This window comes from Salvelinus sp. IW2-2015, linkage group LG9, assembly GCF_002910315.2.
Source record: "Salvelinus sp. IW2-2015 linkage group LG9, ASM291031v2, whole genome shotgun sequence".
NCBI lineage: Eukaryota > Metazoa > Chordata > Actinopteri > Salmoniformes > Salmonidae > Salvelinus > Salvelinus sp. IW2-2015.
Genome location: NC_036849.1, coordinates 23383889 through 23398393, shown reverse-complemented (window position 1 = coordinate 23398393; position 14505 = coordinate 23383889). Strand labels below are relative to the sequence as shown.

General features: G+C 44.0%; 2 protein-coding genes across 2 annotated transcripts in view; one reads left to right on the top strand and one right to left on the bottom strand.

Moving 5' to 3' along the window:
• The window catches only part of LOC111968845 (kelch repeat and BTB domain-containing protein 11), a 340328-nt gene that overhangs the window by 82831 nt on the left and 242992 nt on the right, over nt 1-14505 (top strand). The window lies entirely within an intron of this gene.
• The window catches only part of LOC111968841 (palmitoyltransferase ZDHHC14), a 97600-nt gene that overhangs the window by 56281 nt on the left and 26814 nt on the right, over nt 1-14505 (bottom strand). The window contains exon 3 of the mRNA XM_023994744.2: nt 533-693. Coding sequence (XP_023850512.1) covers nt 533-693 — 161 coding nt within the window. The remainder of the gene's footprint in view (nt 1-532; nt 694-14505) is intronic.

The following is a 14505-nucleotide window of genomic DNA, read 5'->3' as shown; positions in this document are numbered from 1 at the left end:
TATCATCAGTGATTAGGCTTTAAAGATGAGCGACATGCAACAGTTTGCTCTCACAGTACCTGCGAACGTGCATGGGTTTGCTTCACGCTGTTCACAGTGTGGTAGCCAGGGCACTAAAACAGAGAAGTTAGTCTCACGCTTCAACGCTCTTAGATGTTGCTGAAATTGACCCACTATGCCAGGGCTATTCAACTCTTACCCTACGAGGTCCAGAGCCTGCTGGTTTTCTGTTCTATCTGATAATAATGAACTGCTAGCACCTGGTGTCCCAGGTCTAAATCAGTCCCTGATTAGAGGGGGAAAATGATCAAATGCAGTGGAACTGGCTTCCAGGTCCAGAGTTGCATTTGAGGGCACTATGCTGTTTACTTTCTGCAACAACAAAAAGGTTAGGGAATTTTCTTAATGTTAAGGATCCCAATTTGGTTTAAACGTTGTAATGTTCACACCCCTAGGAAGGAGTGTTTGTGGACAGGGATGATTGAGAAGGAGGGATAAATACAGTACATAGAACTAATAGAGGTCTTCTTACCGATCTGTCTCTCCAGGTCTGCAGCCTCGTCAGGTGTTGCTCGGGGCAGGACCCCCGGGTCACTGAAGCTGGTCCTGAAGAGAGTCCCCAGCACAAAGACAAATAGCACCCCCCCTATCACTGGGATGGCTGGGGTGAGCTGCACCGACAGGAAGGGACAGCTAAGCGAAAGAAAGATGAGAGAGAGAGGCAGAGTTAGACTCAGAGATCTTCAGTGTATGCAAGTACTGAAGTATTCAGAGCAGGCTGCACTAAGTCAAACATACGACCATCATGAGAATCGTCGGCACGTGTTTGCTGGCCAGGAAAGTGTCGTTTCGGAAGTGGGTATAATTATCCTCCACGCCCAGCCCCATTTCAAAGCAGAGCGTAGATATTAGATATGGAGACTCATGACCTCCGTTTACAGACAGCTCTCCGGACGTCTGTCTCCATCCCACCCCCTCAGCACCCTCCTCCCCCTGGGCCAGGGCTTCCCCAGTGTCTGCCCTGTAATCTGATCTAATGACACATCATTGAGTTTTATCCCATTAGTTAGGTCTGATCTTGCAGGTACTTATTACTGTAATCGCTTTATTAGAACTGATATGGCCAGGCCATGCACTGTCACTTCCGATTTCATTACTGACGGGGAGCCGGGGGTGGGGGCAGATGTGAGGCAGCATTCCTTGAGAGGGATATTAATGACCGTGTGACGTGGAGTCCTTATGGTTTATCAAACAAACAAAATGCCATTCTGTTACTTTAAGTCGGACACTTAGTATGAAAAACTGTACTAGAGTTGAGCCTTGCTCAAAAAGTTCTGTACCACACTAGCCCATCTGAATGATATGACCACTGTAGCCCAGGAATAGAAGGAAGAGGAACAGCACCTGATCAGACTGGTAAAACCGTTCATAATTTCAAACACACGCCAAAAAATGTAAGTAACAAAAAACGCTCATCAATGAACTGTCCCCAAATTCACAACATAGAGGGAGAGGTGATCCTAAACATGCTTTAGTCTCTCAGAGAGGATGGTTTGTTGTTATGAGGCTAGATGACATAGAACAGGGCACAGAGGTGATCCTAAACATGCTTTAGTCTCTCAGAGAGGATGGATTGTTATGAGGATAGATGACATGGAACAGGGCACAGAGAGGTGAGAGGGAGACATTATTCCATTAGTATGATGTTCAACAGCAGGAGGGAAAATGCCTGCAGCGGGAGGACAGCAGTGCTGCCGTTCACAGAGTACTTACACTCTCATTCATTGATTGTGGTTTGAAAGTCAATGCCAAGCAAAACCACATTTGATCATAAAGGCCAAGCTAGAAAGGCAGTGATAGTGATAGGTTGCTGAGAGTGATAAGTGGGAGAAAGGTAGCATACATCCCTGTATGTGTAGACAGAGGTGAGACGAGAGTGGAAATGATCTATAGTCATGTTTTCCATCAGTGTTAGATGGTACTATGTGAGAACCTAAAAACATGGCATGCTAGGAAAGACTAGGTAATAGGGGTCTGCCTAGTAGTCGGACAAAACGAGTATCGTAATGATATGGGCAATTTTCTGGATACGATTATGATCAGAGTATTTTTTGTAATTAGCTGTGATCGAAGAAAAAGGACTCAGGTGCCAGCACACACCTTTCTCATGTCAGTCATGTGCGAGGTTCTACGTGGTCTAAAGAACTCAACTGGTTACTTTGCCTGTCTGTAAAGAACAGGGCGGGCTCTACGTTCATCCTGCTTACCCATATCCGTTACGATACTCAGAAAGGCACTGGAGCAATGAACCGCCCTTGCTGTCTCTGCCTGGCCGGTTCCCCTCTCTCCACTGGGATTCTAACCCTAACCCTATTACAGTCACTGGCTTACTGGTGCTCTTCCATACCGTCCCTAGGAGGGGTGCGTCACTTGAGTGGGTTGAGTCACTGACGTGATCTTCCTGTCCGGGTTGGCGCCCCCCCTTGGGTTGTGCCGTGGTGGAAATCTTTGTTGGCTATACTCGGCCTTGTCTCAGGATGGTGATTGAAGATATCCCTCTAGTGGTGTGGGGGCTGTGTTTTGGCAAATTGGGTGGGGTTATATCCTGCCTGTTTGGCACTGTCCGGGGGTATCATCGGACGAGGCCACAGTGTCTCCCGACCCCTCCCAGCCTCCAGTATTTATGCTGCAATAGTTTGTGTGTCGGGGGGCTAGGGTCAGTCTGTTATATCTGGAGTATTTCTCCTGTCTTATCCGGTGTCCTGTGTGAATTTAAGTATGATCTCTAATTCTCTCTTTCTCTCTTTCTTTCTTACTCTCGGAGGACCTGAGCCCTAGGACCATGCCTCAGGACTACCTGGCCTGATGACTACTTGCTGTCCCCTGTCCACCTGGCCGTGCTGCTGCTCCAGTTTCAACTGTTCTACCTGCGGCTATGGAACCCTGACCTGTTCACCGGACGTGCTACCTTGTACCAGACCTGCCGTTTCAACTCTCTAGAGACCGCAGGAGCGGTAGAGATACTCTCAATGATCGGCTATGAAAAGCCAACTGACATTTACTCCTGAGGTGCCGACCTGTTGCACCCTCGACAACCACTGATTATTAATTGACCCTACTGGTCATCTATGAACATTTGAAATTCTTGGCCATGTTCTGTTATAATCTCCACCCGGCACAGCCAGGAGAGGACTGGCCACCCCTCATAGCCTGGTTCCTCTCTAGGTTTCTTCCTAGGTTCATTGTTTGCTGTTTGGGGTTTTAGGCTGGGTTTCTGTACAGCACTTTGTGACATCAGCTGATGTAAGAAGGGCTTTATAAATACATTTGATTGATTGCTCTGATTGGATAGAGTGAAGTTGTATTTCTCCATAATTTCACCCGATCACTTTTCCTCAATGTTTTTGGTCTGATAATATAGATTGCTGCTGCCTGCTACTATGATAAATCACACAGTAAGGACGTTTGTTATCAAGCTATAAATGTGGAAAATATCTTACAAGCGGGGCAAGTAAAAAAATAAATAAAAAAAAAGTACAAATAATGAAAACGCTGAGTGACAGCAAACTTGTCTGCCTGCTGCAAGTTGAGGGACACACACACACACACACACACACACACACACACACACACACACCTAATTTGCAGTGAGAACGTGCAGGGAGGTATTTTGCCCACATCTACTTAGGCATATTAAAAAACTTTTCTTTCTCCGATCACCAATATCATCTGATCCGACTATAAACTGTGCATTTACAGATACGATTATGAGTATGGCCATGTTGGCAAAACCGTACTAGGTATGCAAAAATATTGTGAATCAGGGAGCATTGGTGGTTGACTATCCAGCAGAGTTATGGCAGGCCTGTTCCATCACCATTCTCCAGATGGCAACACCTTGGGAGCCTGGCCATATCCACGGTGCTACAGAACCAGGGTGACAGCCAGGGTCAGAAGGTGGAAGCCAGCACTCCTACCAACCTGGCCACACTATTATAAGCCTACCATTCTTTGGTGCTTGAGTGGAGGATGGGAGTCCAAAGCTGAAGCTAAGGATCCAACAATGTTCAAACACTGGCTGGTAAAATAGTAACCATCTCACGTCAACTAGCATAAATTAATGCAGCCAAAACTTCAAGAATTTTGGCCAAGATGTGAGAGGTGGGTATTGATTGGCAGATTGGGGGTGTGCCTGACAGAGTCTTCCAATCCACTGGCTGTCTTTTCTGGGTGGCTGCATCAGATGGCTGCATGTGCCTGGCTTGCTGGCCTGCCCCCAGGGCACACCCTGGTCAATGCCCACCCCCTTCCCAAGTTCCCATCCCTCAGTAAGGCTGCTGCCAGGCCAGCTGGAGGACACTACATCCTGTAAGCTTTATTAATACCACGACTGGCCAGCAGTTGCTGTCGCCAGCTGGCTAACACACCAAATCTGGACCTGGTATAAAAAGTGATCAAGTAACAGCGAAAGTAGCTCCTGTTTCACCAAGTTCCCAGAGCAACAGAGAAAATGAGTTCCCACAGAAAGTGAGGGTAAAAGTAAAGCCGTGTGGATGAAACATGGTGGTAGTGTCCTCTGTTCTGTTGTCTGGGACATCAGCTAGGGTCTACTCTGCACAATGATGGGATAATAGCAGGGCTGGCTGGGCTAATATCCCATGGTTCCTGTTCTGCCAGAGATGGACTAAATGTGATCTGCTGTGTGCCTGGAAATTGTCTGTGTGTGTGTGTGTGTGTGTGTGTGTCTGAGCACGGACTCTTCCACAGTCACATGCTGGTAGAGCAGAGGGTATAGCAGAGTTACAGACCAGAGGCAGGTCATAGTGAGACTCTTTCTACAGCTCAACCAAGGGTGAGCATACCAACTCACTGACATCATCACCCTCTCTGACATAGTCTGGGAGAGAGGGAGAGGGAGACCCACGATTAAGTGCACTGGAGATGGTGTAGCAAATGGAGTTGCAAAGAGACTGACTATGAAAGCATACAACCCACTACATGATGAAGCTCTCATTCCCATGAGGTAGTACAGACCCAGTGGATCCCCCTCCACCTCTGTCTGTTGAGAGATCATGTCGTTCTGAGCACAGCTGTCCCTGTGAGGAGAGATTACAGTGAGGAAGATGTACTCCAGAGGCCTGCTCCTGCCCTGCCTGACGATGTAATCCATTACCAGGCCAAATCCTCAGAGCCAAGTTTGAGCCCTGCTAGAGCTGGAGCTTGATATATAGCCCATCACCACCATGACCCTGCAGTATAGAAGGCCAGAGTGGAACTAAGAGTCATTCACTCTGACCATAGCAGTCCAATAGTGTGTCCATTAATCCAGTGCCATTGTCTGCTTTTAATGATGGAAACCGCTAAGCAAGATGGAATGAAACTACAGTTTGAATGTCTTTTTGCTGTCATCATATGGATGGTACAGATACCTGTGGACACTAACCTGCCCCTCTGTGGGAGGGTTAACCCAGGCTAGGATGAGCAGAGTGATTGTTCCTTTCTGCTCTTGATGCCTCCTGGGTTTGTTAACCTCTCTTGGGTAGGGGGCAGTATTTTGACGTTTGGATGACAAACAAGCCCAAAGTAAACTGCCTGTTACTCAGGCCCAGAAGCTAGGATATGCATATGCATGGTAGTATTGGATAGAAAACTCAAAAGTCTCCAAAACTGTTAAAATAATGTCTGAGTATAACAGAACTGATATGGCAGGCAAATATCAGAGGAAAATCTAGGAAGTGGATTTTTTTGATGTGGGTAGTTTTCATTTGAATGCCTATAGAGTATCTAATAGACAACCTGAGGATTAATTATAAACATTGTTTGACATGTTTCGACAAACTTTACCGGTAGTATTAGGATGTATTCCGTCTGCATGTTTTGACCGCCTTTGAGCCAGTGGATTACTGAACAAAACGCACCAACAAAAGTTTTTGGGATATAAAGAGGGACTTTATTGAACAAAACAAACATTTATTGTATAGCTGGGACTCGTGACTGCAACCAGAAGAAGATCTTCAAAGGTAAGTGATTAATTTTATCACCATTTCTGACTTTTGTAATTCCTTTACTTGGTTGTAAAATGTTTGTATGCTTTTGTAAGCAGGGCGCTGTCCTCAGATAATCGCATGGTATGCTTTCACCATAAGCCTTTTTGAAATCTGACAAAGCGGCTGGATTAACAAGAAGTTAATCTTTAAACCGATGTATAACACTTGTATTTTTATGAAAGTTTATTATGACTATTTCTGTATTTTGAATTTGGCGCTCTGCAACTTCACCGGATGTTGGCCAGGTGGGACGCTACAAGAGAGGTTAAACAGTATAGATCCCTGCATTATCTGAGACCTAATCTGCACAGCCTTGGAGAGAAACAGAAAGGTCAAATTGCTGTTGTGTTGTCATGGTGGAGTACCAGAAAGGAACAGAATGTATGCACTATTTATGTGCGGCTTGTTTGGCGGAGGGAAAATAACAATAGACACCAAACCGATTCATCCCACTTATCCAGGGTCCAACAGACAGCCCATACAAAACCATGAGGCTCAAAATAACTATAGGAAGGCGGTCTGCTTTTCACATAGCTGAACAGATAATTGGATCAAACAAAGTCAAAATCAATTGTGTTATATTAAAAAGTGAGCTTTAGTTCTCAGCACACCATCAAAAAAATACAGACAACCAGAGGCCACACTAAGCTTAGACTGTTATTGTTTTGGGATAGGCTATTATCACTACTGATGTATGATTTTAATTTGATCACTCTTTTGTTACTGATAATTTCTCTGCACAGCAGGAAATGCAGATGAGCTTCTTGATATACACAAATTCACCGAAAACACTCACTTTTAATTATTTATTTTTTTAACCTTTATTTAACTAGGCAAGTCAGTTAAGAACAAATGTCCTTTCTAGGACATGCGTTCCGCTAGCGGAACCCCTGACAACATTCCGCTGAAAAGGCAGTGTGGGAAATTCAAAAATATTTTTTTGAAATATGTAACTTTCACACATTAACAAGTCCAATACAGCAAATGAAAGATAAACATCTTGTTAATCTACCCATCGTGTCCAATTTAAAACATGTTTTACAGCGAAAACACAACATATGATTATGTAAGATCACCGCCAAGTCCAAAAAACACACAGCCATTTTCCCAGCCAAAGATAGGAGTCACAAAAAGCAGAAAGAGATCAAATTAATCACTAACCTTTGATGATCTTCATCAGATGACACTCATAGGACTTCATGTTACACAATACATGTATGTTTTGTTCGATAATGTGCATATTTATATCCAACAATCTTAGTTTACATTGGCGCCATGTTCAGAAATGCCTCCAAAATATCCGGAGAAATTGCAGAGAGCCACATCTAATAACAGAAATACTCATCATACACTTTGATGAAAGATACATGTTTTACATAGAATTAAAGATACACTTGTTCTTAATGCAACCGCTGTGTCAGATTTCAAAAAAACTTTACGGAAAAAGCATACCATGCAATAAATCTGAGACGGCGCTCAGATATAAAAAACATTTCTCTGCCATGTTGGAGTCAACAGAAATACGAAATTACATCATAAATATTCCCTTACCTTTGATGATCTTCATCAGAATGCACTCCCAGGAATCCTAGTTCCACAATAAATTGTTGTTTTGTTCGATAATGTCAATTATTTATGTCCAAGTAGCTACTTTTGCTAGCACGTTTAGTACACATGTCCAAACGCTTGCGCAGATCCAGGCGAACTCCGACGAAAACTTCAAAAAGTTATATTACAGGTCGAATAAACTGGTCAAACTAAGTAGAGAATCAATCTTCAGGATGTTGTTATCATAAATATCCAATAACGTTCCCATCGGAGAATTTGTTTGTGTCTCTAGAAGTAATGGAATGCAAGACGATATCATTTGGAATGCGCGTGACCAGGAACTGGCAATCTGCCAGACCACTGACTGAAACAGCTCCCATCCGGCCCCACATCACAGTAGACGCTTCATTCAACGTTCTACAGACTGTTGACATGTAGTGGAAGGTGTAGGAAGTGCAAACAGATCCATATTCCACTGGGATTTCAATAGGCGATGAGTTAAATCGACCAGCCTCAGAATTTCCACTTCCTGTTTGGAAGTTTGCCTGCCATATGAGTTCTGTTATACTCACAGACATAATTCAAACAGTTTTAGAAACTTCAGAGTGTTTTCTATCCAATAGTAATAATAATATGCATATATTAGCATCTGGGACAGAGTAGGAGGCAGTTCACTCTGGGCACGTTATTCATCCAAAGTGAAAATGCTGCCCCCTATCCCTAAAAAGTTAAGAACAAATTCTTATTTTCAATGATGGCCTAGGAACAGTGGGTTAACTGCCTTGTTCAGGGGCAGAACGACAGATTTTTACCTTGTCAGCTCGGGGATACTACAACGCTCTAACCACTAGGCTATATTAATAACAGTACTCCACTTTTCATGTTGCCAAATTTTGGCCAGCTAATAGTCTAACCACCAATCCAGCAACATTATGGACTAAACATTAAAATCCTGTTGCTGCAGGATTATTTTGCTGCGACAATATTGGTTAAATTTTGATTCTACATCTGTAGTAGTACACCAGAGTGGGCAGATGAATAAATCTCACAGATGACCTGAATCTCTGGTCCCTACCGCTCGTATTTCTCCTTGCTCTGGAGAGCTCACACAGTAATGGAGGGTGATAAAGCATTCTGAGCCCTAAGCACTCGTGTGTTTATCCCTGTCAATGCAGGCCAGATTCAAGGCTTGCTGATCGATTGAATTTACAACACACAGCAGGCTGGAGAGGCCTATAATCCCTGCCTGTTTTGCTCCAGCTAAAGTGAAGGGAAACCCACAGGACCTACTGTGACATGAAATCCATTCAAGGTGAGCTGGTGTCATCTGTAGGGAATGGACAAGGTTTAACAGTTCAATGCCTTAGAAAGAGACAGGTGCCTGAAAATGTAAGACATGAAGAACTAAGGGAATCACGACGAGGAGTAAAACAAGGTAGGCCTAATTGTTTGAAAAGCACTAGGCTACACTACTGACCAAAGCGGTTTGACACAAGAAAGAAATCTAAATGCAATGACTAGTGGAAAGGTTTCAGGGGCAGTCTCTCAAGCCCTACACTGCAAGTCCATTTAGCCAGAAAAAGCAGACAGAGACATGTCAAATCTCTAGGAAACAAAAATGAATGTCCAAATTCGTTACTGGAGCTCTTTTCATCTACCCATTCAATCTGGCTTCCATTCAGTCTGATTGGTCACACATATCGCATTGAGGAATCCAGCAATTACCAGAGCTAATGAGAAATCACTAGGGATGTGAAGCGCTTTACAAGGCTTATATGAGGCCATATCTCCACAGCCCATCACTGCGAAGCAAGGTCGGCGTAGCTTTCAAGACTTTCTTGGAAATTTGTAAGCATTTCTGCTCTGTGCTTTTCCTGTCAAACTGTTCATGATAATCTGAACCAAGGACAGCCAAAGAGGGTATTTAGTCAAGCTTTTAGTTGCTGGATATTGGCGGGAACTGGAACATGCTGTCATACACGTTGATCCATAGCATCCCAAACAACATTACTTTCTCTCCACAGAACACGCTGTTATCCGGTTGCTAAGCAACAGTTTGTCTACACAAAACCAGTCTCATGCTAGCTCATTTAAATTGTTCAAACTAAATACATACTGCAATTCCAACCACAAAACCTATTTTCTTTGATTTTAAGGCTCAAAATACAACATGCCTTTTTTTTGCACTTATGGTAACAACATTTATGCCGGTATGGTGCAGAAAACAGTATGACGGTCTGGATACCGTTCAACCCGAGCACAAAATACACTGCTCAAAAAAATAAAGGGAACACTTAAACAACACAATGTAATTCCAAGTCAATCACACTTCTGTGAAATCAAACTGTCCACTTAGGAAGCAACACTGATTGACAATAAATTTCACATGCTGCTGTGCAAATGGAATAGACAAAAGGTGGAAATTATAGGCAATTAGCAAGACACCCCCAATAAAGGAGTGGTTCTGCAGGTAGTGACCACAGACCACTTCTCAGTTCCTATGCTTCCTGGCTGATGTTTTGGTCACTTTTGAATGCTGGCGGTGCTTTCACTCTAGTGGTAGCATGAGACGGAGTCTACAACCCACACAAGTGGCTCAGGTAGTATGGCACATCAATGCGAGCTGTGGCAAGAAGGTTTGCTGTGTCTGTCAGCGTAGTGTCCAGAGCATGGAGGCGCTACCAGGAGACAGGCCAGTACATCAGGAGACGTGGAGGAGGCCGTGGGAGGGCAACAACCCAGCAGCAGGACCGCTACCCCCGCCTTTGTGCAAGGAGGAGCAGGAGGAGCACTGCCAGAGCCCTGCAAAATGACCTCCAGCAGGCCACAAATGTGCATGTGTCTGCTCAAACGGTCAGAAACAGACTCCATGAGGGTGGTATGAGGGCCCGACATCCACAGGTGGGGGTTGTGCTTACAGCCCAACACCGTGCAGGACATTTGGCATTTGCCAGAGAACACCAAGATTGGCAAATTCGCCACTGGCGCCCTGTGCTCTTCACAGATGAAAACAGGTTCACACTGAGCACATATGACAGACGTGACAGAGTCTGGAGACGCCGTGGAGAACGTTCTGCTGCAACATCCTCCAGCATGACCGGTTTGGCGGTGGGTCAGTCATGGTGTGGGGTGGCATTTCTTTGGGGGGCCACAGAGCCCTCCATGTACTCGCCAGAGGTAGCCTGACTGCCATTAGGTACCGAGATGAGATCCTCAGACCCCTTGTGAGACCATATGCTGGTGCGGTTGGCCCTGGGTTCCTCCTAATGCAAGACAATGCTCGACCTCATGTGGCTGGAGTGTGTCAGCAGTTCCTGCAAGAGGAAGGCATTGATGCTATGGACTGGCCCGCCCGTTCCCCAGACCCGAATCCAATTGAGCACATCATGTCTCGCTCCATCCACCAATGCCACGTTGCACCACAGACTGTCCAGGAGTTGGCGGATGCTTTAGTCCAGGTCTGGGAGGAGATCCCTCAGGAGACCATCCGCCACCTCATCAGGAGCATGCCCAGGCATTGTAGGGAGGTCATACAGGTACGTGGAGGCCACACACACTACTGAGCCTCATTTTGACTTGTTTTAAGGACATTACATCAAAAGTTGGATCAGCCTGTAGTGTGGTTTTCCACTTTAATTTTGAGTGTGACTCCAAATCCAGACCTCCATGGGTTGATAAATTTGATTTCCATTGATAATTTTTGTGTGATTTTGTTGTCAGCACATTCAACTATGTAAAGAAAAAAGTATTTAATAAGAATATTTCATTCATTCAGATCTAGGATGTGTTATTTTAGTGTTCCCTTTATTTTTTTGAGCAGTGTACATCATCCAATATCTCAACCCATGGACGCCCTCCTGACTGTGTAGACTAAATGCAAAGTTTACTGACAGACACTAAAGGAGTGTGCTTCCCGAATGCGCCGATAACTACTGCCTCTGGGAGACAAGCCACATGTAATGGCGAAAGAGTCAGGTCACAGTGTGTTAAGGAGTGACAGGGTGATGGAGATGGACAGATTCCAAGCTGAGGCCATTAAGGAGGGCAGACCCTGCTACATCAGGCCTTTACTTTCCCCACAGACATGGATCTACATCTACTGCACCAATTTCAAGACTCAAGACTTTCAATTTGTAGCCTTGGACACATTGATGTGGTCATCTTTCTGAAGAATTGGCTAATCGAAATGGCATAGGGGGTGACTGATGAGGCCATGACCTTTGTAGTGGGACATTCTTTTTTTTAAATGGGACAGTTCTCCACCATTCCTTATATTTCAGTTCAGTGACAAACTATGAAAATAAACCTGGACTTTGAAAGGGTTAGCCTATTGTTGCCATGGAGACGGACACTATTCACTGTCAATCATGGGGAATTTTCAGAGGGAAAGTGGTTACTGTGGAAACAACCACACAAGTGAACCGAGTAAACTGACAGCAACATGAAAGAAGAGAAAGACGGGTAAAAAGAGGTATGATGGAGAGTGTATGATGAAATACATTAAAATCCTTTTCATTCCAACAAACCAAGTTATAGAGGAGTCTGAATTCAGCTTTCGCTTTGATATCGAAATTGTGGCAGCAAACAAGATGGAAGTCATTACAGCGTAGGGAGACAATTTGGCTTGATATGTGGGTGGGGGATGTCTTTTATAACTTCTGTTGTCTCTTGGCATAACTTTCCTCTTCTCAGTTTTCAAGACATGTTTTTTTCTGTGGTTTAGCACAAAGTGAATTGAGTTACTTTTCCCCTGCCACATGTCATTACACAGTACACAGAAATCTGATAAACATTTCTGCAGTCTGACGATCATCGACTGAGTTGTTTTGTGTATTTGTGCATGGGTTAATGTATGATGTAGCCTAAGGGTAATATGCCAGAACCCCACCCAGCTTACGTTCCTTAAAGTGATCAGGTTCTCAGAGCAGGCTGAATTAGCCCATGTTGAAAGCTTTAGACTGAAATCTAAACATGTCTCTATAACTCTCTCACTGTGCTGCTTCTAATATCATTCTAGGTTTGCACTGGTCCAGGACATTTCAAACAAGAACAATGATCGTGATAAAGGTCCACTGTCTCACGCAAACTAGGCCTACTGAATTTGGATTCTCATAACAAGAATAAAGAAAATAATATTAAAAGTTATATCCAAAGTTCCTGTATTTCTCTACATGAGCGCTCTGTGAATAGAAATTTAAAAAATCCAACTGTGGGAAAATGTTCTGCCCTGCATGAAGTTATGACTGACAAATCAAAACAGAGAATACAAAATAAACAAACTGGGTCACTTTCTGTGCAGGAAAGGGTTAACTTGTTTCTTGGCCTATGTTATCAGTGTGCACAGAGGTCAGCGATAGCAAAGACCGTAAGTGAAGCAGTTGGTCCATTTTGACCAAAGCAGCAAACTACCTCCTCTTCTAGGGCTTGTGTTCACATCACATTCCAGTCGTATAACAAATATCTCCAAAAGGAGATGTAGAGTAGAGTCCTGCATCAAGTTAGATAACCACAGGGAACCGTGGGTGACCACCCCCCCAAAAAATGTAACAAATAAAATCAGCTGGCAGGTGGAATTAATAAGATTTCAACCTGCGGGCCGGCTCGCGGTTCAGAACAATTATTTTGCAGGTTGTTTTAAAATCAAAATATTTGTTTGACAAACCCAGAAGCTAGTTGTGTTGAATTATGTTGCGAATTCCATTAGGCTGTGAGCAGTGAGGCAGACACAGCCTAGGCTCCCAGCCACGCAGCAAGAAAAAGGAACAGGGAACAGTCCATTGGTAGGCCTATGTGTGGAGCTGAAACATTTAAATTTGCCCATTTGAAGGGGAAAATTCCCTTCACCTCATGACAATGTGTTGCCAAGCTTATTTTCCTTGATTCCTAGCTTTCTAACAGAAGAAAGAAAAAAGGTTATGATGGTGAAACACACCATTGTGGAAACAGATGCTGCGCACGTCAAATCCCCAGTTTAGAAGGATTTTGGAGTCATCCTGGACAAGGAGGACAACTACCTGGTAGATGGAGACACAGCCTGGAGAAGTGCAAGCAGGTGTTAGTTTACTGAATTATCAGTTATTACATTCATTCAGGCTTTCATTCATTTAGACTATACAGCGGTCATATAAAGTTTAAACCTGTGCGGCTGGTAAACCTTTGAGTAGCTATTAGCCTACTAAATTAACGTAAGCTATTTTTGCAGCCTATAGACTATTCGATTTTGAAAATGTATTTTTTAAGTTTCAATTAAATATTTGACCATCTAAACAATATTGAATGTAAAATCAAATCATCAAATCATTTTGTCACGTGCGACAGTGAAATGCTTACTTACAGGCTCTAACCAATAGTACAAAAAAGGTATTAGGTGAACAATAGGTAAGTAAAGAAATAAGACAACAGCAAAAAGACAGTGAAAAATAACACAATGCAGATAGCCCGGTTAGCCAATGTGTGGGAGCACTGTTTGTTCGGGCCAATTGAGGTAGTATGTACATGAATGTATAATTAAAGTGACTATACATGTATGATAAACAGAGAGTAGCAGCAGCGTAAAAGAGGGGTTGGTGGGGTTGGGCACACAACGCAAATAGTCCGAGTAGCCATTTGATTACGTGTTCAGGAGTCTTATGGCTTGGGGGTAAAAACTGTTGAGAAGCCTTTTTGTCCTAGACTTGGCACTCCGGTACGGCTTGCCATGCGGTAGTAGAGAGAACAGTCTATGAATGGGGTGGCTGGGGTCTTTGACAATTTTTACGGCCTTCCTCTGACACCGCCTGGTGTAGGGGTCCTGGATGGCAGGCAGCTTAGCCCCAGTGATGTACTGGGCCGTACGCACTACCCTTTGTAGTGCCTCGCGGTCGGAGGCCGAGCAATTGCCGTACCAGGCAGTGATGCAACCAGTCAGGAT